Below are 26,549 nucleotides of genomic sequence, written 5' to 3' on the forward strand. Positions count from 1 at the left end.
GGTGGCCCACGCCTGTCATCCCAGCAGCCTGGAGGCTGAGGCAGGAGGATCGCCAGTTGGAGGCCAGCCTCAGCCACTCAGCGCGACCCTTTCTCAAAATAAACAGGGCTGGGATGTGGCTCTGTGACCAAGCGTCCCTGGCAGGTGCAAGGCCTCCTGGGGACCCCCGCTGGGGACCTCACAGGCCTCGTGCTGTTGGGGGGACAGGGCGAGCGGTCGATCTGGAATCCAAGGCAGGACGGTCCCCTCCCAGACAGACCAGAGTCTGACTGACCTTGAGGGCGGGGATCTCCACACTGTCGCCGAGGCTGATGGAGCCTGAGAGGACGGTCCCCGTCATGACGGTGCCCTGGCCCTTGATGGAGAAGCAGTGGTCCACGGACATGAGGAACGGGCCCGAGGGGTCTCTGGTCGGGACGGAGATCTGCGACCTCAGGAGCTGGAGAAGAGACCTTGCTGCCACCGCCTGTCGGCAAGGGCCAGGGGCCAGGGGCGCAGTGGGGGACGGAGGGGGCCTACAGAAACCCAAGAATCCAGAGACCATGGTGGTCGTCCCAGGAGCCCGGAGGCTGAGGCAGGAGGATCGCCAGTTGGAGGCCAGCCTCAGCCACTGAGTGCAACCAGGGTCAGGGCCTGTCCAAGGCAAGGCGAGAAGTGGCCAGGTCAGAGGGACCCCAGAGGCAGGCCAGGCGGCTGCTGTGTGTCCAGCAGCTTCTGCTGGGTGAGGAGGAAGGGGCACGGGGCTGGGGACCTCCCCATGCTCTCCTGGGGGACGCTCAGCTGGGACCCCTGCCTGTGGCCCCGCCTCCCGAGGCCTGCAGGACCTGGGGTCCCCACCTCTAAGCCCCGGGGACCAGGCAGGCCACGTCTCTCCCCGTCACCTCGGGTGTCTGCCACTGTGAGCCCAGAGCCCCAGGTGGCCCAGCCTCAGCTGTCCCCTGACCACACCCTGGGAGGCCACCCCTACACACACCAGGCACCAGAGGTCACACGCTGTCCTGGGGATGGAACCCAGGGACACTTCACCCCGGAGCCCCGTCCCCAGCCCTTTTTATATCTTATCTAGAGACAGGGTCTCGCTGAGTGGCTGAGGCTGGCCTCCACCTTACGATCCTCCTGCCTCAGCCTCCTGAGCCATTGGGATTGCAGGTGTGGGCCACTGCGCCTGGCCATACACTGTTTTGGTCATCTATGTCATGGGCTCTGAGGACCTCGAGAGTGTCTAGAAGCTGGTGCCATATCTGGGGGACAGTCACATGAACAGCAGAGAGGGCAGGAGGAGGGCAGGCCTGTGTGTGGAGGTCACAGGACAAGAGCGGTCAGTGGGCAGCCCCGTGGCCACTACTCCAGGGCCCGACAGAGACAGAGGGCCTGGCTCGTGGCCAGCCCAGCCCCCACGTGGTGCTCTGTCCGTCTGTCTGGCCCCGCTGGCCTGCTTTCCGTGTGCCACCTACGTGCTCCAAGATGCTGTCGGGGCCGAGGACCAATCAGCACACGAGCATCAGCACCACGTCCCTCCCTCCGTCCGGTTTGCTCCCTCTGGCTTCCCGGGGGCCAGGTTGTCACACAAGTATTCAGCGGGGAGCGTTCCAAGGTTTGAGTTTTGTGATAACAATTCCTTTGCAAAAGCAGGGAAATTCAAAACAGGCTTGGCCTGGGATTTGAGGAGAGGCTTCTAGAAGGAATGTACAGGCCTCTCCGAGCCACATTCTGGTGGGTTTTCCTTGAATCAAAACAACTGTCCCTGCCTGTCACCCCAGGGCCCTGGGAGGCTGAAACAGGAGGATCATGGGTTCAAGGCCAGCCTCCACCAAAGCGAGGCCCTGAGCAACCCAGGGAGACCCTGTCTCTAAATAAAATCCAAAATAGGGCTGGGGACAGGGCTCAGGGGTCAGGGGCCCCTGGAGGCAGGGGACCTCAGAGCTGAGCCCCAGCAACCAGCCTGGGTCTGAAGCTCAGCTTTCCGACGCACTTGCTGAGCCACCCTGGGCAAGTCACTTAACCTCTCTGAACCCGAGCCCTCTCCTGGGGAACACGGAAGCCTCCCAGGGTTGCTGAGAACGTTGGCCACCGTGGACGGAACCGCAGTCCTGCCCCAGGGCCAGGCGCAGGATCCCTCTGCCCAGAGTGGCCCAGAGTGGCCAGCAGCGGGACCCTGCCACCTTCCTGCCCCCTCCTGCCTGTCACTGGAGGGACAGAGGTGAAGCTTCTAGAACAGCCAACGTGGCCCGGGTCCCAGGCTGTGGGCCACTTGGTGGGAGTGATTAGAGGAGAAGTGGCCAGATGGAGGCCAGGGTGCGGAGGCCCGCGGAGCCTCGGGCTGGGGGTAGAGGCCTGAGGCCGGGCAGGCCGGAGGCTGGTGGCCGAGGTCTCTCCCTGGGAAGGAGCCGAGGGTGTGACAGGGCAGAGGTCGGCCACAGGGGCTGGGGCGCCGGGGGCTGGGTACCTCGATGAGCTCTGGGATCCCCTGAGGAGCCTCCGTTTCGGGGGCCTCCGGGCCTCCAGGCTTGGCCGCCACAGGAATGACGGGTGCACCCCGGAACCTGCAACCGAGGACAGCAGCGTTAGGGGACAGGCGGTCAGCAGGCCGCGGAGCACCAGGCGGACTAGCAGGCACGACAGGGGACACGTGCCACCCACTGTTGGGGACACCAGGAGACACCTCGCGTTGGGGCACCAGGAGGAAGGGGCTCCCCTGGAATCCACAGGGACCCTGGCCCCCGCCCGTGGCCCCCCAAGGACAAGAGTGACCGTCGCCCCAGATTCCCCGGAGAAGGGACCCTGGGTGGCCCCGTGGGACCCTGAACAGGGCTGGGGACGGGGCTCGGGGGCTCACAGCCTGGTCCAGTCCCTGCACCAGACAATAGAACAGGAGGCTGGCGGCCAGGAGGGGCCACCGCACCTTGTCACCTTGCTCTGGGCCAGCGGGGGACCCTGGGGGGCCGGAACCCCACCCCGCATCCTGAGGGACCCGCCACTGTCACCTGACAGACCCCGGCGGCTGGACCAGGAGGCTGTGCACCTGGGGCCTGAGCCCTGGCCCTGGGGGCTGGGTCCCCAGAGTGTCCCCCACGCGCCTTCCCCGTGACACAGAGCCCGGGCCTCGGGAGACCGCGGCAGCGTGAAGACCCCTGGGCAGACCCCGACCTGCCACCGGGTCACAGAGACATCAGGCCTGTCCCTCGGAGGAGCCGGCGGGGCCTGTTGAGGGGACAGGGAAGGGGACACTCTCAGGGGACAGAGTGGGTCCCTTCAGAGAGGACGGGGACCAGGGGCCTCTCCTGCTCCCCAGTGTTATGGGGGTCCCAGAGAAGTGTCCAGAGTCCCTCCCGGTCCCCCTCTTGGCTCTGAGGGACAGCAGGTGACACCAGACGTCAGGTCCCCACTGCCGCGGCAGCTCTGGGTCCCCTGGGCCGTGGTGACACTTGTAACTAGACGCTCCACCGACGTCTCACAGACTTCATGGTCAGGGGGAGCCGCCTTCTCTCCCAGAGTCGCAGGACCTGGTCACAGGAGTGTCCCCTTCAGGGTGGCCTGGTCCCTCTTGCCCGTGTCACTCGGGGCTGCACAGCTCCCACAGTGAGCAGGCCGTCTGCTGAGGACAGTGACACATCCTGTCATGAGGCCAGGCGGGGTTCAGGCTGGTGGCCTCTTGGGAGTCACGGGGGTTGGGGACAGCACCAAGGACCTGCCTCACAGCCTCATGTCCCTCCATCGTCATCCTCTGTCCCCTGGCCACTGTGGCCGCTGGTCCCTGGAAACCAGACCAGAGGGCGGGGCCCAGTGCGGCCACCCGGCCCCCAACCCAGGCACCAGGAGGGGACGGCAAAGCCCCACAGTGCCCGCTCCTGTCCCCTCCTGTCACTGTGACCTGTGACCCGGCCACCGCCCCTCCCACAGCCCCCCACCAGCTGCCACCCGGGACGCTCCCGCACCCACTGTGTCATCAAGGGACCCCAACTGAGGAGTGCAGCTTCCTGTCACACCTAAATGGCAGACCTCGGCCACTTGTCACCCCCAGGGTGGCACAGACTTCCCCCCAGGGGCTCCACTTCCCGGGTGGCCGGGAGCTGGGCCTTCCCACCCACAGGGAGTCCCGGGCCTGGCACCCGGGAGCACAGCACCCAGAGTGGGCAGCACCCGCGGGTCACAGCCAGGGCAGCGGGTGCCTCCTGGGCTTCTGTCCCACCAGCTGAAGCTGAAGGCCATGGGTGCTGCCGCTGAGTGGGGAATGCCAGTCCCCAGTGTCACTTTAACAACACGATTCAATGTCGCATCATGAAAAAGCAGCGGAAAAAAGAGACGCAGCCTGTTGTCCTAGCGGCTGGGGAGGCTGAGGCAGGAGGATCACAAGGTGGAGGCCAGCCTCAGCCACTCAGCGAGACCCTGTCTCTAAATAAAATAGAGAAAGGGCTGGGGACGGGGCTCAGGGGTCGAGGACCCTGGTTCAGTCCCAAACCCCAAGAAAAGAGGGAAGAGGCCCAGATTCCAACAGGAGGCCCACCCCGGGGGGGACCACGGCCAGCAGCGGTGTCCTGACAGGAAGGGGCGACGCCACCCGGCCCCCAGCTCCTGTCACAAGTCGCCTGTCGACGTCACCAACAGAAACGCACGTGTGTGTCAAGTTAAGACGTTCTGTCCGAGGTCCCCACGTGTCACTTTTTGACAATCCTTGCCCCCAGGGACCTGTCTGATCCCCCTGCAGCAACCCCCCAGGGGACAAGAGGCCCAGCCCTGCAGCCACCGAGAGGGACTCGAGGGGACCCCGGGGCGCTCCACGCTCGGCAGGCCCGACTCGCACGGGCAAGGCCTGTCCAGACGCTGGGGACACTCTGGAGACAATAGTGGCCCAGCTGGGGACACTGGCTGACCTGAGGCGCTGACGGACCACCAGGCAGGACGGTCCCTCCTGTGACCCACGGCTCAGCGCCAGGCCCAGGCCACCTGGCCACGCGGCTGCGGCCCCTCGCTCTGCGCCCCTGGGACCCACCTGCCCAAGGCCCTCCTGGCCCCGTGTCCCTCCACGCTGGCCCTGGGCCCAGACTTCAGCAGGACACGGGAGCCACCCAGAAGGGACAACTGAACAGACGGGTCCCTCCAGGAACCCGCAGTCCCCAGGTCTCAGCCCCGGGCCAGAAAGAACCTTCTAGAAGCCCGTCCCCAGACCCCGCCCTGCCAGTCTCCCCCGGGGACCCAGGTCACTGTCCCTGCCGTCCCCCGCTTCTCTAAGGGAACTCGGACGCAGGCCGTGTGACGGGACAGCTCCCACCTGCCACCAGAGCTGACAGCCCACGTCCCCTGCCAAAGAGAGGACGCTGTGTGACAGGAGAGGACAGGGCCACGACCCACGGGACCATCACGGGCCCAAGCCCCACAGCCTCTGTGGCTCGCCTGACTGTCCCCTCAAGAGGTCACCTTCCTGTCCCCAAGGTGGCCCCGAGAGCCCCGCTGTCCCCAACCCTCCAGCCCCACGGGCCACCAGGCCGTGTCCCACCTGTGCTGCTCCCTGGCTCACCGTCTGGGAAGGAGCCCTCGGCCGGAGCCACCTGTCTGCTGCGTGGACGTCCCTGTCCCTCCTCGGTCCCTGCATCTTCTTATTGTGACTCCGACCCATTCCCCCGAGCGTCACTGGAGTTGTGCCCTGGATGGCCCTTGTCACCCAGGTGCCCAAATGCTCTCCAAAACCTGGACCCAGCCCTGTGCCAGCCCCTGACTGGGAGGACCGACCAGCACTCGGGGCCACCAGGCCCTCCCTCCCGACCTCAGGGGACCGTGACGCCCAGGACGCAGCCGACATCAGGGCCGGTGCCAAGGCCCCTGACGGTCTGTCCCAGCCTCTCTGCTCGGCCTCCCCAGGCCCCGCGGGTGTTTGGAGGAGCCCAAGCCTCACCCAGGGCCCATCTCGGCTCTCACGCCTACTGCCACCTCTTTGACCCAATCAGGCCACCACGGCCCAGGCCAGCTGTGCCACTGGGCAGCCTTGCCAAGGGGGACACCAGTCAGAAAAGAGAATTTAAAGAGGACGGAGAAGCAAAAAGAATTAAGCCAGGTGCAGTGAGGCCCATCTGTCATCCCAGCAGCTGGGGAGGCTGAGGCAGGAGGATCGCAAAGTGGAGGCCAGCCTCAACAACAGCAAGGCCCTGAGCAACTCAGGGAGACCCTGTCTCCAAAGAAAATGCAAAATAGGGCTGGGGACGGGGCTCAGGGGTGGAGTGTCCCTGAGTTCCATCCCGGGTACCCCTACCACCCCCAAAAAAGTGTCTTCAAAGCAAGAAACAGGCGTCTGGTGGGGAAGACGGGCCAAGGGTGGTGTCAGGTGATAACATTTAGCGGAAAAAAATAAACAGAAAAGTCCAGAACACCGAATCGTGTCAACGTGGTGATAACAGCCACCTCGAATGGTGTGCCTGTGGGGAAGCCGGCCGGGGGACGGGAGGAAACATTTTAATTTGATGCATTGGGAAGATTGGGGTGCGCCTGCATCTCCCATTTTGATTCCCGCGAACATTGATAAATGCTTATGCGCGAGGCATTTTAAATGCTTTCAGAGATAAAGAAATCACAAAGAAAAACAATCAAAGAGTGAGGCGACGTGGAAATCAGGAACTTCTATGTGTCCAAAAAAAAAGGAACCCGGATGGAGGGACCCGCAGCTGGGGGAGGGCCAGGTGGGCAGGAGGCTGGCAGCACCTTTGTGCATATGAGACACACAGATATTAAAATGGCCAGAGGCCAACAGACCAGATATATGTGCCCAGGTCACCGACACACAAGCACACGAGTCTGATGCCCTTAGGAGAGGTGTGCCATGTCCCCACTGATTCCAGAGTCCTATGTCCAAAATGAGAAGAAAATGACATTTCCATTTTAAAGTTTCAAATATATTTTGAAGGCAGATATATTTTCAACGTATGAACCCAAGTCAATTGTTCAGTCATCTGTAAAACAGGAGAATGCGTTTACAAAATAACATGGCAGGCCGGGCACCGTGGTGTACACCTGTCATCCCCAGCAGCTCGGGAGGCTGAGGCAGGAGGATCGAAAGGTGGAGGCCAGCCTCAGCCACTTAGCAAGGCCCTAAGCAACTCAGTGAGACCTTGTCTCTAAATAAAAAATAAAAAGGCTGGGGATGGGGCTCCGTGGGTTAAGTGCCCCCTGGGTTCAACCCCTGGTATAAAAGGAAAAAAAAAAAAAAGAACTTTTATATATGAGAGGACCCTGCCAAGAAATCAAACTGACAATCTACAGACTGGTAGAGAAGAATCACAAACCCTACCTATGGCAGGGGTCAGTGTATAAATGTGCAATTCAACCACAACAATCCAATAAAAATGGGCAAACGATAGAAATATTTTTCCATGAAGTTATACAAATGGCCAATAATGCCCCTGGGACCTCGACCTCACTAGTCATTAGAAACAACAGCCTCATTTTGTGCCTCCTGGGGCTGGTTTTGGGGGGTGGCGGTGGCAGGGACTGCACCCAGGGCACTTCAGCACTGAGCTACACCCCAGCCTTTTCTTTATTTACTATTGAATCATGTATTTATTTATTTTTTAGATAGGATCTTGTCAAGTTGCTCACGGCTTCACTAAGTTGCCGAGGCTGGCCTCCAACTTGCGATCCTCCTGTCTCAGCCTCCCCAGCTGCTGGGATGACAGGCGTGGGCCACAGCACCCAGCTAGGTATTTTATATAAATATGTCAGTGTGTGTAGAAATGCCATTACATGAATCTGTGTGTCTATTGGGGTGGCCTGGGGATGGAGCATGTTGGGCAGACACTCAAGCCCGGAGCCGCCACCTAGCCCCACTAAGAGTGTATATTCAAAGGACTTGAAATGAGGGACTTAAACAGATTTCTATGTCTACACCCAAATTCGCAGCACGATCCTTCATAACAGACAGGGAACAACACCAGTGTCCACTAAGAGAAGGACGGATCAACAATACAGGGCCCAGGTACACCACAGAGTACTATACAGCCACCAAAAAGAAGCCAAGTTCTGAAACCCAGTACAATATCAATAGAGTTTCTTGCAAACGTTATGGTCTGTGACATCAGGATTCCCCTCAGCTCAGGGACCTAGAACAGGTGAAAGTCACAGACAGAAAGCAGAACGAGGGTTCCTAGAGGAACAGGAAGAATTGCTTCATGGGTATTGAACTGACTTGGGAGATGGTGAGAAGGTTTTGGGAGATGAGCATAAAGTATCGTGAGTGTATTTGAGGTCGCTGGATTGCACAGTCACAAGTGTTGAAAATGATAAATATTGTGCATATTTTACCACAATAAAAAGAAAAATCAGTGACAGGGTGCAGTGGCCCACGCCTGTCATCCCAGCAGCTTGGGAGGCTGAGGCAGGAGGATCGCCAGGTAGAGGCCAGCCTCAGCCACTCAGCGAGACCCTGTCTCTAAATAAAATAGAAAAAGGGCTGGGGACGGGGCTCAGGGGTTCAGCACCCGGGGTTCAACCCCTGGGACCTAAAATGATGTTAAAAAAATTGAAAGTCCCCACCAATGGACTGTCATGAAACCTGTCATTTGACCTTCAACAACGACATTCCAACAGGAGGAGCCACCTCCACCCGCCAATGAGGATCTCCCTTCCCTGTCGCTCATGGACGTGGCCAAGTGCGAGGTGACCCTGCAGAGTCCCTGTGCCCTTCCCACAAGGTGCCATCCCTGGAGTCGACGGCAGCGACACTGGACGGCGCGCTCTCTGCGGGTCCCCAGACCTGTTCCCTGCTCTGTGACAAGTAAATAAAGCGGCGGGGCCATCACATAACTCACTCCAGAGGAGAGAGGGTTCTTTATCTCCCTTCTCGCAGCCTTGGGCCCACTTCCGCCGGGAGCCGCAGCTCCGCCTGCTCCTGCGACACGGATCTGAACGTGTCGATGGTATCGGGGTGATGAATTTTGGTCACAAAAGGCAGCGCAGGGAGATCTTTTATGACATATTTGGTGCCTGCACGGGGCCGGGGCTTTAATTTAAGCAACTGGAGGATTCTGCGGAAGAGCTGCAGGTGGCAGGTTCTGGAAATAAAAAGAAAACAGCATCCTCAATGGAGAAGCAGATCCATCTTGGCGACAAGGACACAAAGGGCCTCTCCTGGCGGCCTCCACGGGCAGAGGCAGGAGGCGGACGGGGCAGGATATTGTCCCTGGCTGCGTAGCCAAGGGGAGGCTGCCCTGTCGCCCGGTGACCGCTGTTCAGCATGGATCACCAGGGACACGGGCCCCACCGAGGAGGAGGCTGGGAACAATGAGGCTGTGGGGACAGGGACGTTGGCTGAGTCGCTGGGCCTCGTCAGAATCAGTTATTGGGACTGAGCAGCCGGCCTGAGCGACCAGGGGGCTCTGGGTCCCTGGAGGCCCACCTGCCTCTCGCTGCCTGGTCCAGCACAGGGACGCAGCCACCTTCCTGGGCCCCCTGAGTGACCTCAGGAGCAAGTGCTGTGGGGGGTCCTGCAATGACCCCAAGGTGCTGATCACTGACTGAGCCCCGTCCCCAGCCCCTTTTTCTATTTTATTGAGAGACAGGGTCTCGCTGAGTGGCTCAGGGCCTCGCTGAGTGGCAGAGGCTGGCCTCCACCTTGCGATCCTCCTGCCTCAGCCTCCTGAGTCGCTGGGACACAGGTATGGGCCACCGCACCCGCACGACTTCCTACTGTCTACAAAATCAAACTGTCAACTGCTAGGCAGGAAAAGCCACCGAGGTCCTTTGTCACACAGGTTAGCATTTCCAAATGTGGTCTCCAGCAGCAACGTCCGTCCGTCTGTCCTCCTACCCAACTTGACAAACCTCTGCAACAAAAACAGTCACCCACCCAAATTCCTAGTCCAGTGTTGTTGGTCTGGTTGTAGAGACGCAGACGGGGACAGAGCAGGATTCTGGGTCTCCCTGGCGCTGAGGTCCGCCGGGAAACAAGGGCGGGACTCTGTCCCCCCGCAGGGAATTCAAGAGGACGGGACCTACGTCCCCAGGCCCAGGCCCTCCACGCGGGGGAACCCAGGGGCGCTTCACCCCTGAGCCCGTCCCCAGCCCTTTTTAGATTTTATTTTGAGACAGGCTCTTTCTGATTGGCTGAAGGTCTTGCTGAGTGGCTGAGGCTGGCCTCCACCTGGCGATCCTCCTGCCTCAGCCTCCTGAGTGTCTAGGACTCCAGGCCTGCACCACGGCACCCACAATTGGGGGCTTCTTTTGAGCAGCAGCTTCACATTCACCCGACTCAGTGCGGCCCTTGATGTGGCCAGCGCCTGCCCGATCCCTGTCGATGACAAGCAGCGCCCCAGACGCCCTGTCCCATGGGACCGTGTCTCGAGGGCAGACCTACTTGGTGCTCTCCAGGGTCTTCTGCATCTTCTTCGTCATCTTGTCGATGGCCGCCTGTCTCTTCCCTTCGGGTAACAGGTCTATCTTGTTGAGCACCACGACCAGCTTCTCGCAGGCGATCTGACCGATCACCAGGCACTCCGCCGACTGGGTCTGCATCCCCTTGGTCACATCGATGACCAGCATCATCAGATCGATGATCTGGGCCCCTGGGACAGAGAAGAGCAGGTTAGAAAGGGAAAAGAGGGCCGGCGGGAGGCTGAGGCAGGAGGATCGCCAGGTGGAGGCCAGCCTCCGCCACTCAGCAAGACCCTCAGCAAGATCTCAAAATAAAAAACTAAAAAGGAAAGGAGAGTCAGTGGACATTTTGCTGCCTCTGTCATTTTCAAGCAGGGACATCTAGAAACCATTCCGAACACATTCACATCGAATTGTGGACGGACACAACACCTTTGTTTTATTTTTATTTATTTTTACGTGGGGGGAACCCAGGGCCCCACAGACGCCCTGGTGACGGGGCAGGAAGGAAAGGACACAGCTACAAACCAGGGGAGACTCAGCACCTCAAGCAACTCCAAGAAGCTGCGAGGAAAGAGGGACCGTGGCCCTATCAACACCTACCCATGCCGGAGGCTGAGGCAGGAGGACCAATGCGGAGACCGCTGAGCCTCCACCCCGGCCCCACAGAGTCATGTTCTAAGTGCATCCATCGATCCATCGATGGATCCACCCCCCACAGAGCTGGCGGGGTGACTTCCTGGTGACAGCCCCCACCGTCCTCTGGATAAGCAGGTGTGGCCTCACAGTCCCCTCCTCTTGTGACCACCAGCTGCTTCACACTCACGTGGACCACGCAGGTGACTTCACAGTTGGCGGACCCCGTCCTGGGCTCCCTCCTGGCCCCGTCCCCAGCCCTATTTGCATTTTATTTAGAGACAGGGTCTGGCTGAGTGGCTCAGGGCCTCGCTCAGTGGCTGAGGCTGGCCTCCACCTGGTCATCCTCCTGCCTCAGCCTCCTGAGCTGCTGGGATGACAGCTGGGTGCCACCAGGCCCAGCCAGGGCAGAGATCTTACCCCATGTGGAGGCTCCTGACCACCTGGCCCCACGGCCTGCCCTGACCAGGAGGGACCCAGGCTGCATGCCAGCTTCCTGTCCTCCAGCCTTTACCCTCCTCCACTTTCCGTTTAGGAATCAAGGCACGTGTCCCGTCTGTGTCCCTGTGTCCCTCCTCACCCCGGCTCCCTGTGCCTGCACACTGTGCCCTCTCCGCTGCCCCCAGCCCGAGTGCTCACAGCAAGGCCTGGGGCTGGGATCCGTTGTCACAGCACGAGCCCCGGCCAGGGCTCCACGACATAGATCTCTGTTGAGCTGACCAGAGCCGAGGTCAGCGCCTGAGCCTCTCCCTCTTTATTTACCAGGAACATGTCCCTTTCCTCCTCTGGGGCTGAGTGCCACCAGGCGCTTGTCTTGCCACTTGCTGGGACCCTGCGATGGGACACACTGGGAACTTTAAGTGCAGACAGGGCCCTGGGCGGCCTCCTGGGGCCCACAGGCGCCTTTGTTCCCACCAGCCGACAGCCCTGCCCCCGTGTCCCCTCTGCAGCCGGCCCAGGGACACTTCTGAGGGGGTCAGAGGTCCCGGGGACTTGTCGGGCCAGGCTGAGAACCAGGGCACCGCGGGAAGCCGGGGTCAGCCGCGGGCCTGCTGCCGGGCAGCGGTCTCCTCGTCCGACTTTTGATCAGGCCCCAGGAGGTGACAGGGCTGGCCGCCTGGGCGCTGGGGCCCTTCCTCTCTGCATGGAATGAATCGGGCAGTGTCCCTCGGGTTCCCACGAGCCGGGAAATGGCTCTGGGACGAGTGGGTGGCAGCCAGACAAAGACCCGCAGCTCACAAACGGCCCTCTGTGCCTCCGGGTATCAGGGCTGCCATCTGTGGGGACCACGGGGTCCTGGGGGGTGCGCAGGGCCATTCAGGGCTCTGGGGACGGTTCAAAATGACAATTTCCAACTCCACAGATTCCATATCTCCATCGTTTCAAAAATAAAAATAATGAGAAACTCACAAAGGTCAGCGTGGGGCAGAGCCTCGGGGATCTGGGACGTGTCACTTTCCTTGGGGGACAGAGGAGGGGAAATGTGTGTCCAGGGGAAAAGGAACATCAGATTTTGAATATAGTCGAGAAACCTCCAAAATGAGATTTTTGAAAAAATCAAAAGGTATTCTAAGAAGCAGAAAGAAGACTGGATTTGAAATCAGGAGCCGGGCGCACACCTGTCATCCCAGCAGCTCGGGAGGCTGAGGCAGGAGGATCGCCAGGTGGAGGCCAGCCTCCGCCACTGAGCAAGGCCCTGAGCCACTCAGCGAGACCCTGTCTCTCAATAAAATAGGAAAAGGGCTGGGGACGGGGCTCGGGGTGAAGCACTTGCCTCATGTGTGAAGCCCTGGGTTCAACTCTCAGCTCCACAGAAAATAACAAATAAAATAAAGATTTTGTGTCCATCTGCAGCTAAAAGTGTCTTTTTTCACGGGGATGAAGGGGTGGGGTGTGGCCCAGCGGTTAAGCCACTTCAGTTCCCAGGACCAAAGAAAATTAAAAGTGAAATAAGATTAAAATAAAATTAAAATTACAATTAAATTAAAGTAAAAGTAAAAGAAAATCAGGGAAAGAATTGTCTTCAACTGGTGACTCTTTACATTGTGCCCTGACCACACAGAGCCACCGCAGGACTCCGCAGCCGGTGACTGTCACCACCACTTGCCACACACCCACCCTGTGCCCACCCTGGTCACAGCAGGACGGCGCGAGAGAGCCCAGGCGGGGCCCACAGTGTGGCCAGGGGCTCCACGGACAGCCCACGGGGTCCACCCGGGCAGCTGGGCCACGGACACAGCACGTCGGCCATCGCCCTCTGGGGACAGCGACGTGGTGCTGCAGATGAGGACAAGGCTGGAGAGGCGCGGTGGCCGCGACGAGGTCAAGGAGCTCAGAGCACGGACCTCTGTCCACCACAGCACCCCACGTCCCCGAGGGCAGGGTCCACGTCCACAACAAGACCCTCGCTCTGTCCCTGGGCGGGGGGTGCACACAGGAGCCCGTGAGTGCTCCAGGACAGGTCCTGGGAGGGTCCAGAAGGTTCCTTCAGGAAGATTCCAGAAGGTTCTAGAAGGTTCCTTCCAGGAAGATTCCAGAAGGTTCTAGAAGGTTCCTTCCAGGAAGGTTCTAGATGGTTCCAGAAGGCTCTTTCCAAGAAGGTTCCTTCCAGGAAGGTTCTAGAAGGTTCATTCTGCAAAGGTTACTTCCAAGAAAGTTCTGGAAGGTTCTTTCTAGGGTGGTTCCGGAAGGTTCCTTCCAGGAAGGTTCTAGAAGGTTCCTTCCAGGAGGGTTCCAGAAGTCCCTGTGTGGGGAGGAAGTGCTGGCCACTCTGCAGCTCAGAGGGAGGGGACACAACAGGAAGTCCACCTGACTCCCAAGGCACAGTCCTAAGGATGGAGGCAGAGGATTGGAGGTCCGGCAGGCCTCGCCCCTCACCCACTGCGCAGCTCAGGCAAAGGCACATCTTTTTTGGAGGGAGGGGTGCCAAGGATGGAACTGAGGGGACCCGACCCCTGAGCCCCGTCCCCAGCCCTATTTGTATGTCATTTAGAGACAGGGACTCACTGAGCTGCTCAGGGCCTCGCTAAATCACAGAGGCTGGCCTCCACCTGGCGATCCTCCTGCCTCAGCCTCCCGAGCGGCTGGGATGACAGGCGTGGGCCACCCCCGACTGCATTTCCGTCTCCTTCTGTCCCCAGCTCAGCCCTTGAGCTAGAACCTTCTCCATGAGCCCAATTCCCACAGAGCCCAAGAGGAGAGCCTCCAGAGAGACGGGACTCGCACAGAAATAGATATTGGAGGCCAAGATGGAAGCAAGAGCTGGTTCAGCGTCTGCCCTCCCCCTGCTGCATTCCTGAGCCTCTGGGGACCCTGAGGCCTCTGGGCAGCAGGTGGGCCAGGCCCGCAGGTGGCAGAGGAAGGAGAGCAGACCGTGTGCCAGGGCAGCCTGCCAGCGTCCTCCCGGACACACGTGCCACCTGAGGCCCGTGCCATAGGAGGTGGGGGGACTTTCATCAGCCCCTCGGCAGCCAGAGGAGAACAATGGGACCGTGTCAGCAGCCAGGAACAGGAGCGGTGACAAAGCGCGGCCCCGAGAGATCAGGGGGAATGAGCAGCCAGAGGCCACACAGAGGTGCCGCCTGGGGGACCAGCCAGAGAGAATGGGGACGCCTCAGAGGACCACAGGGACACAGGGACAGGGGGCAAAGCCGGGGCCGAGGACAGGACACCTTCGGGCTGCGCAGTCTCGGGTCAGGAGCTGTCCTCCTTGAAGCCACATCTGTACCAGGACAGTCACCCAACTGTGACCCAGGCACAGGGGGAAGCCATCGAGACACAAACAGAACTGGATCTCTACCTGACAGGGACACCAACATCAGTGACAACCAGATCAAAGGTTCCAGTGTAAGAACAGAAAATCTAGAGAGAAGCTGGGGCACGGTGGCACACGCCTGTCATCCCAGCGGGTTGTGGGAGGCTGAGGCAGGAGGATCGCAAGGTGGAGGCCAGAGCCAGTTCCTTTCAGAATGTCTGCCCAGAGGTGGAAAGACTGTGGGAATTTTTTGGTACCAGGGATTGACCCCAGGGGCACTTAACCCCTGGGCCCCGTCCCCAGCCCTTTTCATATTTTATTTAGAGACAGGGTCTCGCTGAGTTGCTTAGGGCCTCGCTTTGGCTGAGGCTGGCCTTCAACTTTCTATCCTCCTGCCTCAGCCTCCAAGGAGCTGGGGACACCCATGTGTACCACTGCCCCTGGTTACAAAGTGACTTTGTTCGTTGGTTTCTGTTGGTTTGTTTCTGTGCCAGAGCTCAAACCCAGGGCCCTGCAGAGGCTGGACAGGCGCACCAAGCTACACCCCAGCTCACGAGTCATTTTTATGACTCACGTGTTTATATCCAAAACGTGCTGGGCATCATGGGGCCCACCTGTCATCCCAGCGACTCAGGAGGCTGAGGCAGGAGGATGGCAAGTTCACGGTCCCATCTGGAAACTGAGCAAAACCCTGTCTCAAAAGAAAAAAGTCAAAAACAGTCTGAGGATGTAGCTCAGGCGTGGAGCCCCCTATGTTTGGTCCCTGGTACTGCACAACAAAAAGACCATGAATAAAACATATTAAGCGTGTTGCCATGAGCACCAACTAACTGCAAAGATCAATCTTTTTTGCAAACCTAAGAATGAATGTTTAGCCAGACGCAGTGGCCCACGCCTGTCACCCCAGCAGCTCGGGAGGCTGAGGCAGGAGGATCGCAAGGTGGAGGCCGGCCTCAGCAAAAGCAAGGCCCTGAGCCACTCAGCGAGACCCTGTCTCTAAATAAAATAGAAAAAGGGCTGGGGACAGGCTCAGGGGTGGTAGGGACAGAGCCAGGCTGCTGTTCCCAGCCTGGGAGCAGGCCCAGGGTCCCCAGCAGCCCGGGGTGCCTGGACTCTGAGTCCCCAGAGCTGCCGTGCCAGGGTCTCTCCGGGGTCCTCTGGGTTTTGTGCTGACTGCGCACAGGGGTCCACGTCCTGCTGGGGCGAGAGGGGGCCCAGGAGGGAGTCTGAAATGGAGGAATAAAATAATGGTGGGCCGCGGGCTGTAATTGGATTTCATGCTTTGGGAGGAAGTGGATGGAGGCTGCTTTCAAAGGTCTGCTCGCTGGGCCCCCCAGCCCCCCATCGGGGGCTCCCCGGCCGCCCTGGAACTTTCTGAGGATTTCCTCCAGCACCGAAGAGAAAATAGGATTGTGGCAAAGGCTCCGTTCTCAAGTGTCACGGGGACTCGGGGCAGGCTGGGCCCTAATGTGCACTTCCCATTTGGGGGAAGAGGAAATTCTTCAATTAATAAAACCGGGGGTGCACAGGGCCAGGCCCGAGGTCCTAATCAACTGCATCTGTACTTAGGATAAAAAGACTCACTATTCTGCTTTTTTTTTCTCTCCTCTCTCTCTCTCTCTCTCTCTCTCTCTCTCTCATTTTGCTTCTTGCAAAAAAAAAATAATAAAAAAATGAATGTTTTATTTGAAATTCTTTGAGGTTCCTATCTCCTGTTTCAGGAAATATTGTCTATTTCATGCCATGGATGCAGCTCGGGCCCCCTGCCCCCTGCTGCCCTGACTCTTCTATTTCCTTCTGGAAACTTCTGCTAAGAATCTGGAGCCCCCCCCCCAATAAATAAATAAAAAAATAAATAAATAGCTGGATCCTTCTCTCTCTGCCCCCCTCCACTGGGAGATGAAATGAATGGGCCCGGATTTTGGCAGACACCTTGGGGGCTGGGGGAGGGAGGGAGGGAGACACATGGCCAAATATGGATGTAAGGAGTTCTTCTGGGGAGGCCGCGGGAATGGGGACTGGGAGGAGGCCCCGGGTTCAGCTGGCCTGGGTGAAGTGCACAGCCCGTGCTGAGACCCAGCCCCTGGGGAAGGGGACCCTGCCCAGACAGCTCTGTGGCCCCCAGCCAGGGGTGGCCCAAGAAGAGGTCTCAGCATCTCAGGAGAAAACCAGGTTGGAGCACGCCTGTCATCCCGGTGGCTCGGGAGGCTGAGGCAGGAGGATCGCAAGGTAGAGGCCAGCCTCAGCCCTGAGCCACTCAGGGAGACCCTGTCTCTAAATAAAATATAAAAAGGGCTGGGGACGGGGCTCCAGGGTTAGCACCCCTGGGTTCCATCCCTGGGACCAAAAAGGAAAAACAAGGACAGAAGGGGCGTCCAGGGCCAGTGGGCACCTCCAGGGGTAGCGAGGCCCAGGCCCAGGGTGCAGGGTGAGACCACAGGAACCCGGAGCCCCTGAGCCCCATCTGGAGGGGCAGGGTCTCCCCGCTGCAGTGGGTCGGCAGGAATGCAGGCCTGGAGCTGCAAGATCTTCTGGTTTTTCAAGAGAAGCCAAAAATGCAGACTATTAGATGTGATTTGCCAAATTTTAAATGTTGACAACCGATTCGAAAAATGTTTAAACTGCGGGGCCCAAAGAAAACAAGTCCGAGGGCCAGGGCTGGCCTGCTGCTGCCTCGTGGAGAAGCTCTGGGGTGAGTTTCCTCTAGAAACTTGGAAGGCGCAGGACAGACAGCCCGCTTCCTTGGCCCTGGCCCATTGGAGCCAGAACAGCACGCAGGAGTCCGTGTCGTGAGCCCCACGGGTGACAGATGGCACAGCACAGGCGTTGGGCTCCAGGGACCTACATTTTTTTGGGGGGGCAAGGTACCAAGGATGGAACTCTGGGGTCCTCAACCCCTGAGCCCCAGCCCCAGCCCCTTTTTGTATTTTAGAAACAGGGTCTTGCTATATGGCTGAGGCTGGCCTCCAACTTGCGATCCTCCTGCCTCGGCCTCCCCAGCCATATTTTGTCTTTGAAGACGGTGGGGAAGCTGGGTGCCAGGAGGGTTGTCCTGGAGGGACTGGGTGCTGGGTTCTCTGGTGGGGATCCGACACACCACAGCTCAGACCCCGACCCTGTAGCTAGGCCACCAGAGGCAAGCAGTGACCCTCTCTGGCCCGAGTGTCACCTGAGGCTGGTGAAGGGGTAGCAGCAGGCTGCCCCAGACCCTCGGCCCCCAGGGTCAGGACCAAGTTCCCCTCGACACAGGGCTGATGCCCACAGGTCCTCCTCCACACGGCAGGACGCAGGGCTCCATGTCACCAAGGTGCCATGTCACCAAGGCACGTCACCTCTCTGGGGCCTCAGCACAGGTTTCCTTGCTCATCTCCAGGTGACCTAGGACGGTGGAACTGGAAACCTCAGAGACAGGGGGCTGGCATTTCCTTGGGGACAGTGGCCCTCAGCAGGCCCTTGGAAAGCACCCTGTCCACAGATCCCAGGGCCCGGGCTCAGGGGACGCTCGGCCAGGCCGGCCCTCTGTGTCTTCCTGCCCAGCCCACGGGGTCATCGCACCCCGCTCTGCAGGCAGACGCAGAAGGGCCCAGGGAGGGGACACTAGAGGCTGCTCTCCTTGCCCAAGGTCACAGAGCTGGGGACTAGCAGGGACAGAGCTGGACCCCAGGCACTCTGGAAACAGAGGAGGTCACAGTCCCCTCCCCGCCTAAGGAACAAAAAGAGGGGCAAGTCGGGTGTGGGGGCGCATGCATGGAACCTCAGCTCCTGGGGAGGCTGAGGCAGGAGGATCGTGAGTTGGAGGCCACTTGGCAAGATCGGCCTCAGAATCAAAAATACGGGGCAGGGTGTGCGGCTCGGGGCAGAGCACCCGCGGCTCAGTCCCTGGTGAGAGAGAGGGAAACGGGGGCTGGGTCCCCAGCTGCACCCCGACCTTCCCAGGCTGAGGGCCTCCCCCGGCCTCCCCAGGCCTGCATGCCCTCCCCGCACCCCAAACCTTCACCCTTCAGCTTAGATGTCACCCCCATCTCCCAGGCACTTTCTGATCTGGAGGTGGCCTTCCCTCAGGGTCCCACGGCACTGGGGGGTGCCCTGTGTTGATCCCCTGCCTCTCCTGCAGCCTCACCCCACAGGGACAGAGGCCCAAGCTGCCACCTTCCCACAGACCCCCTTCCCCCCAGGAGGACAGAGCAGGTGGACTTTACAGAGACAACAGAAACAGCTAGGTGGCCGGGTGCGGGGCACACGCCTGTCATTCCAGAGGCTCTGGAGGCTGAGGCAGGAGGACCGCCAGGTGGAGGCCAGCCTCAGCCACTCAGTGAGACCCCATCTCTAATAAAATAGAACAAGGGCTGGGGACGGGGCTCCGTGGTGAAGCACCCCTGGGCTCAATCCCTGCGCCACAAAAAGGTGAACCGAGCAGCTCTGCCCAGCAGGACAGGAGGCGGGGATGCGACACCTGGAGGATGAGGAGGCCGGAAGGCCAGGGAGGAGGCCGTTCCGGGTGGAGGACGCAGCAGGGGGCGACGGAAGCCAGGCTGCCAGCGCCTGGAGGATGCTGAGGAGGCAGATCCCGGTCTCAGGGAGAGGCCAGATCACCTGAGTCCTGTTCAGAGGAACAGAAGGACCAGAGGGGACCAGCGCTGACTCAGGGCCGCTCACGACAGCTGTTCCCAATCTTCCCGGGAGCGGAGCACATGTGGCCCACCCAGGGGACGGCCATGTCAGGTCCCCGTGAGGGACCACGATTTATTAGGCCTCTCCACCCCAACAGGCCCTGACGACCCATGCTTTAGGGGGCCGTCTAGTGACATCGGGCTCTGGGCCTTCACACCCCCGACCTCCATCTCCTCCAAAGTGGAGGACAGGTTGGCCCCGTGTTGCCCCCAGGACCACTCGTCTCCCCTGGTGACGGGGACGCTCCGCTGCAGGGTCCTGCCCCAGTTCAAAGCCAGGCCTGGCCTCCCGCCAATCCCGAGTGGGGACGGTCTGCGGGCTCCAGCCTCCGGGAGGCCATGTATCTCAATTAAAAGCAGACACAGTTGGACACAGACGCAGGAAAAACTGGGGCTTCGCACACCCGGTGCGTAAAGAGGCATCAACGCCACCTGTGGGCACAGTGACAGGACCCGGGCTAGATCCTGGGGGAGTTTCTCCTGTCCCCAGCCTGCCGGTGAGCAGATCTGGTGTCCCCTCGGCTCCAGAGCCCTTCTTCCCTTTAGAGGCTGGAGAGCTGCGGAGCATGATGGCCCACGTCTGTGCTCTCAGGGGCTCTGGAGGCTGAGGCAGGAGGATCGCAAGGTGGAGGCCAGCCTCAGCCACTCAGCGAGACCCTGTCTCTCAATAAAATACTAAAGGGCTGGGGACAGGGCTTGGGTTAGCGCCCCTGGGTTCCATCCCTGGTACCAAAAAAAATAGGAGGGGGAGTGTTTTAAGCAGAGAAAATAGGAGGCCTGAGACCGGAGGCCCAAGTGGGGACATAGCACACGGGGGTAGGTGGGTCGCGAGGATCCTCGCAGACACGGTGATCAGTTTGGATTGTGTACTCCTTTGGGGGGGCACCAGGGACTGAACCCAGGGTGCTTACCTACGGAGCCCTGTCCCCAGCCCTATTCTGTATTTTATTTAGAGACAGGGCCTCGCTGAGTCACTGAGGCTGGCCTCCACCTTGCGATCCTCCTGCCTCAGCCTCCCCAGCTGCTGGGAGGACAGGGGTGTGCCCTCAGCCCGGCTGGATTGTGTCTTTACACACAAGAGAAGGTCAGTGGCAGTTTAAGGTGGGGAGTGGGGTGACCTGAGGTGTCTTATGACAGTGTGTCTGGGCTGTCTGCGGACAATGAAATCCTGAGGCCACGGAGGGCAGCCCCGGCCACAGAGGACTGGGCCCTGGGCTCTGGTCCTCCACCAGGCCCCGGCTCAGCCTCCTCTCTTCTGTGCCAGCCCCTCGTCCCCGGGGCTGGGCGCTTGTGACAGCAGGCTCTGGGTTTCATCTGCACAGAACAGGGGAGGCTGCTCTTGAGCGTCCTGAAGAGCTGGAGCCAGGCCTACCCAGAGCGGAGGAGGAGGAGGAGGTGGAGGGGAGAAGTCTCACCCTCCTTATTAGGAACTCTGCGGAGAATGTCTAAACCCAGCTTCACTCAAAAAGCCGCACAACAAACATGTTTTCAAAATCATAGAAAAAGGATCAACTGAGCCAGGGTGGTGGGGAGGCTGAGGCAGGAGGATCGCAAGGTGGAGGCCAGCCTCAGCCACTTAGCAAGGCCCTGAGCCACTCAGGGAGACCCTGTCTCTAAATAAAATAGAAAAAGGGCTGGGGACGGGGCTCAGGGGTGGAGGCCCCTGGGTTCAGTCCCTGGGACCAAAAAATAGTCCCCCAGGACAGCAGCCTCAGCTGGGGGAGGCTGTCCCCTCCATGTCACGGTGCCTGGCGCCGGGTGCCCTTTGGGAAGCGCTGATACAACACAGAACAGACAGACAGACCCCGGCCAGAGCCATTCCTTCAGCCCCCAGCCCCCAGCCCCTGGCCACGTGCCCAGAGGAGGCCCGAGAACAGCTCCCACCAGAACCACCGCCCGGGGAGGCCCTGCAGCCGGAGGCTGGCCCAGGAAGGCGGCCTCATCTGCGGGTTTCAAGGACTCAAAGCCAATCTGTTTCAAGTCCCAGCTGGTGTCTGGCCGCTCCGCGGAGCACTTAAGATCTCAAGCTGATTATTTTTCTGGCAATGACAAAGGCAGGGGGAGAGGGGTGTCCTGTTTCCAGCTGTTTCCGGAACCTTCTGGAAAGGTCTGGCGGGAGCCAGAGCCAAGCTGGGAGGGGGCTGCGCGGGCTTCAGGGCTTCGTCTTCCTTTCCTCCCGGAGACCTGCTCACCTGGGTCAGGAGGGCACAGCGGGGGACAGGCCCGTCCCCTCGCCCCTGCACACGGGCACTGAAGCCCCCAGACAGGAGCCGTCCCCCGGCCTCTGTGGCTCCCTGGGGTTTGGGAGTGGACCCAAGGCCAGGCCCTTGTGGTCCTGCAGGGTGGCCTGGAGCCGGGGTCCCCGTCCAGGGAACGGGGTGGTGGAGTGCACCCGTGGGACGCAGTGGACATCAAGGACGTAGTAGGTGCTCACTAAACAAGAGGCCCAGGATCTGGCTGGTTCTCCACGGGGACAGGGTCCCTCCCTGGGGGGCTGCGCCTCCTCCTGCCACCTGCCTCCAGGACGAGGACCATGCAGCCAGAGGGACGCCTGGTGCACCCTGGGGGAGGGGACCTGTCGCCTGTCACTCTCTCGAGTCACCTCATCTGGACAAACCCCTCCAGGCTGCCCTCGTACAGCCATGAGTCCCCCTCTGTGGAGAGCAGGAGGGACAGGACACCTCGGTTGACTTCTGCTGTGACAGTGGCACAGGGTGGTGGCCAGCATGCCACTTGGACCCCAAGAGGATCCCACACAGGTGACCCTGGGTGACACGGACATCGGGGCTTTACGGCACCCGCCTCACCGGCCAGGTGCCCTTTCACGCCCTCCCTGGCCACTGCCACCTGCCTTCTGTCCCAGGGAGATGGGGACTGTGTCACAGGAGTGCAGCCTGTGTGTGGAAGGCCTCAGAGAGCAGGTGGCGGGAAGCAGAGGCCACCGCAATGCCAGCTCCTGTCACTGAGACCTGCGGAGATGGCGCTGTGGTCATTTCCATGTTGTGCTTTCTCACTTCTGTGCCCTTGGTTTCCTGGTCCAGGGGGTCAGACCTGGGGGCGCTGGGCACGGGGCCCTTTTTCTACTTTATTTACAGACGGGGTCTCACTGAGTGGCTGAGGGCCTCGCTAAGTGGCTGGGGCTGGCTTTGAACTCGCGATCCTCAGCCACATCAATGTGCACAGCAGCTCAAATCACAACACCTAAGAGACGGAGCCAGCCGAGGTGCCCTTCAACTGAGAAATGGATGAAGAAACTGGGGTCCATATATAGTGGAATATTACTCAGCCAACAAGAAGGATGAAATGATGGCATTTGCAGGTAAATGGGTGGAGCTGGAGACGATCGTGCTGAGTGGAATCAGCCAGTCCCCCAAAACCAAAGGCTGAGTGTCCTCTCTGATATGGGGACGCTGACTCACAATAAGGGGGGGGATGGCAGTTCACTGGATGAGCCTCAGGGGAGTGGAGGGAAGGGAGGGGAGGGGACCGGGAGAGACAGGGGGATGGATGGACGTCCCTTTCCCGTGTTCACAGAGGAACCCACGACCAGGGACAGCCCACAGCAGGTCCAGCCACAGGAGTTGGAAGTCACACCCCGTGTAGGTGGGACATGTCATAATACATGCTACTGTCACAGATAATTAAAAAAGAACAAATATGAAATGAAGAAAAGAGATTAAATTTTTTAAAATAAAAGAACTCCCAATCCTCCTGCCTCAGCCTCCCCGGCCAGCTCCCCTCTGTCTGTTCTCTTCCCAGCTGGACTGAGACGGTCATTCGATGACAAATTTAAAAAACTCCATAATCAGAATCTCCTAAAACCCTCAGGTGAGAAACCTGCAGGAGTCTCCGCCCCCAGTTCAGCCTCTCAAACCACCTCGGAGATGAGCCTTGCCTGGTGGCCAAAGAGTGTCCCCCACTGCCTGCCACCAGTCACAGCTGATGTGATGACACGGGGCTGTCCCCAAGGGTGACCTGCTGAGAAACTAGCCCCAGGCGGGTGACCTCTTGAGCTGGTCACCAGGCTCCCTGAGGGTCTGGGGAGGGATTTCATGGGAAACCGGACCAGTGGTCTGGGCACTGGGGTGAAGGGTGTGACCCCAACATCTGGGGAGCCCTGGGGGCCAGCTGCAGGTGCGAGTGGGCAGGTCCAAGAGGACACACGGAGGGGGTCACATGTCCAGGCCAAAGCCAGGCACAGTGGTCCACGCCTGTCATCCAGAGGTTTAGGAGGCTGAGGCAGGAGGATCGCAAGGTGGAGGCCAGCCTCAGCCAAAGTGAGGCCCTGAGCCACTCAGGGAGACCCTGTCTCTAAATAAGGCACAAAACAGGGCTGGGGAGGGTTCCATCCTTGGCTCAGGCTGAGGCAGGTGGGAGGGTCAAGGCCAGGGTGGCCTGGTGTGGCCAGCCACCTGCTCCACCGGTCCCCGCACACCTCTGGCCTCTCTCCAGGTCCTCTGAACGCAGCCACCCTGAGCTCCGCCTGCTTCCCATCAAGGCGGGAGCCTGAACTTGAACTTGAGGGCTGCACAACCGCTAGCAGCCACGAAGCCACCCCAGAGCCAGCGGAGCTTGGGGACAGGCCAACCTTTGATGCTCCTCCATCCCCTGACGGCCCGTCTCGGCCGTGTTTATTTTTCCTGGGGAACTTTTGCAACATTCCAACTAAACAGCGCGGCTTCGTCAACAAGTTTTGGAGCAAGAAAAATAGCCACAGGCTGTGTGTGCAGGGCCGCTGGGCGACCCTCCTGGGTCTGAGAGGCCGGCCAGCTCTGCCTCCTGCCACCAGGCCCCGAGTCTCCCTTCTCTCAGGACCACCTTTCACCCCGTTTTTTTTTTTGGGGGGGAGTACTGGGGATTGAACTCAGGGGCATTCAATCACTGAGCCCCATCTCCAGCCCGATTTGGTATTTTATTTTATTTTGAGTGGCTGAGGCTGGCCTCCAACTTGTGATCCTCCTGCCTCGGCCTCCTGAGGCACCGGGTACTAAAACAATAAAATAAAATAAAAATGCAGACAGAAGTGGGCGAGAGAGGAGTCCAGAGACTCCCCACTGACCTGAGGCCTGAGCACTGGATCAGGAGCAGGAGGGTCTCCTGCCTGGGGACCCAGGTCACCAGTCACCTGAGACACTCGGAGCCCACTCTCCCTCCGCTGCGGGGGACACGCAGGACTCTCGCTCTCCTGGGCACCCGCAGGGGCCTTGAGCAGACTCCCTGGTTCCTGGGCTCTGCTGTGCACCCCGCTGTCCCAGCCCCCCCCAGCAGCCTGGAGGTGACCCCACTTCGCCAACAGGCAGTGAGCTCCCGGGGACAAGGGGTGAAGCCGGAGTCCCCCCTGGATCTCGGTGGCCCTGAACCACCGCTCTCCCCTTTGGCAGGGATCTGGGGACAGACAGGCGTGTCCCTGGACGGCTGCGTGCGTCCCTGCCCAGCCAGGAGACCCCACGACCCCCCGGGCCCCTCTGCCTGAACGTCCCCAAGTCCCGCCACTCTCTCTGCTGCACTGTGGAGGGACAGAAAGGGCACTCAAGCCCCGAAGAGCAGCCGGGCTGTGGCTATGTGTGACCCACGGCAGGTCCCCTTAGGGACACTTCGCCCTAGAGGCCAGCAGCGGCTGACAGATCAGCTCAGGAGCAGAAGGAGGGGACCAAGCAGCGGACCCAGAACAACCAAGAGCCCAGAGTCCCCAGGCTGTTGACGAGCTTGTCCCCACATGAGGAATGCAGAAGGGGTCCCCAGGACATGGCCTCCTCTGTCTCCCGGCCTCCATGCCCAGCAGCTCTGGAGGCTGAGGCAGGAGGATCGCAAGTTGGAGGCCAGCCTCAGCCACTCAGTGAAGCCCTGAGCGACTCATGGGGAAAAGAATAAGCCGGGCTGCGCTCGGGGCTTGGACTTTGGGGCTCCTCCTCTGGGTGCTCCTGTTCCAAACCTTCAGTTCCTGCTGCCAGGAATGACGGTCCCAAGTGGCAGGAGTCTGGTGGCACGCGGTGGCACTGCCTGGTAAGGAAATCATTAACTTTCTGGTTCTCTTTCAAAGCCTCAGACTGAACAATGCACAAGTCCCCATTTGGGGCACAATTGGAATGAACGCCTTTGTAAACCACTCTAATCTCCCTCTGTGACAAAGGCAAGGCATGGCACAGGTTCACAGCCGGTGGCAGGCTGGAATCTGGCCCGGGATGGGTTTTCGGTGTCTGCGCCTGCGCACGCCACTGTGTATCTATTCCACTTGCAGAAAGGACGCTGCATTCCAACCGCCTTCTTGTTTCCAAATCTCCTTATTATGGAAAATTTTAAAGTGGATTATAAAATTGCATTCAATCAGAACACTCATGATACAGTCCTGTGCGGTGGCCCAAAGCCGTCATCCCAGCAGCTCAGGAGGCTGAGGCAGGAGGATCGCAAGGTGGAGGCCAGCCTCAGCCACTCAGCGAGGCCCTAAGCCACTCAGGGAGACCCTGTCCCTAAATAAAATAGAAAAATAGCTGGGGAACGGGATTCAGTGGCTGAGTGCCCCTGGTTCAATCCCTGGGACCAAAAAAAAAAATAATAATAATAATAATAATCATCATCATCATCCACATATTCATCATCCAAACAAAGAACTCTCTCCCCAAAGGAAATGCTATGAGGTCCCTGGGAGACGTCAGCCTTATTAAGTTGACCAAGTGACTCGGCGACAGAGAATGGTCCCTGAGCTCCAGGGCCACCATCAAACGAAATGGTTGTTCCAAAGTCCAAAAGGTGGCTGGAGGCAGGGAGGCCTGGCCTCTACTTCTCCCCCGGCCTCCCCTGCCATAGCAGGGCTCAGGGCTCCCACATGCAGTAGCTGTGCGTGTGGGGGGGTGACAATAGCTCTGGACACTCTTGTGCCCACCCACCCGGGAGCTCAGAACCGCAGGAACAAAAGGTTGGGAGGAGGGGAGGGGGGGCGAGAGAAGAAAAGCTTCAAGATTAAAGTCCCAGGCAGGGACAGACGGCTCCGTTTTTTAATAACTGAAAACACGAGTTGGGTCTGAATGTGGCCATTGTTTAGCAAGAGGGGGGCAGTGGACGCGGGCAAGACTGGCTGGCGACAGGGCTGCCTTCCCATCAGAAAGAAGATTTACCAAAAAAGTGGGAGAGGCCCGGCG

General features: G+C 59.7%; 1 protein-coding gene across 1 annotated transcript in view; it reads right to left on the reverse strand.

The window, feature by feature from the left end:
- Eefsec (eukaryotic elongation factor, selenocysteine-tRNA specific) overlaps nt 1-26,549 on the reverse strand; it is a 106,667-nt gene that overhangs the window by 56,710 nt on the left and 23,408 nt on the right. The window contains 3 exon segments of the mRNA XM_026410916.2: nt 275-439; nt 2,447-2,543; nt 10,337-10,544. Of these exon segments, the coding sequence (XP_026266701.2) occupies nt 275-439; nt 2,447-2,543; nt 10,337-10,544 (470 nt within the window).

The sequence above is a fragment of the Urocitellus parryii genome, chromosome 16 (assembly GCF_045843805.1).
Source record: "Urocitellus parryii isolate mUroPar1 chromosome 16, mUroPar1.hap1, whole genome shotgun sequence".
NCBI classification, from domain to species: Eukaryota; Metazoa; Chordata; class Mammalia; order Rodentia; family Sciuridae; genus Urocitellus; species Urocitellus parryii.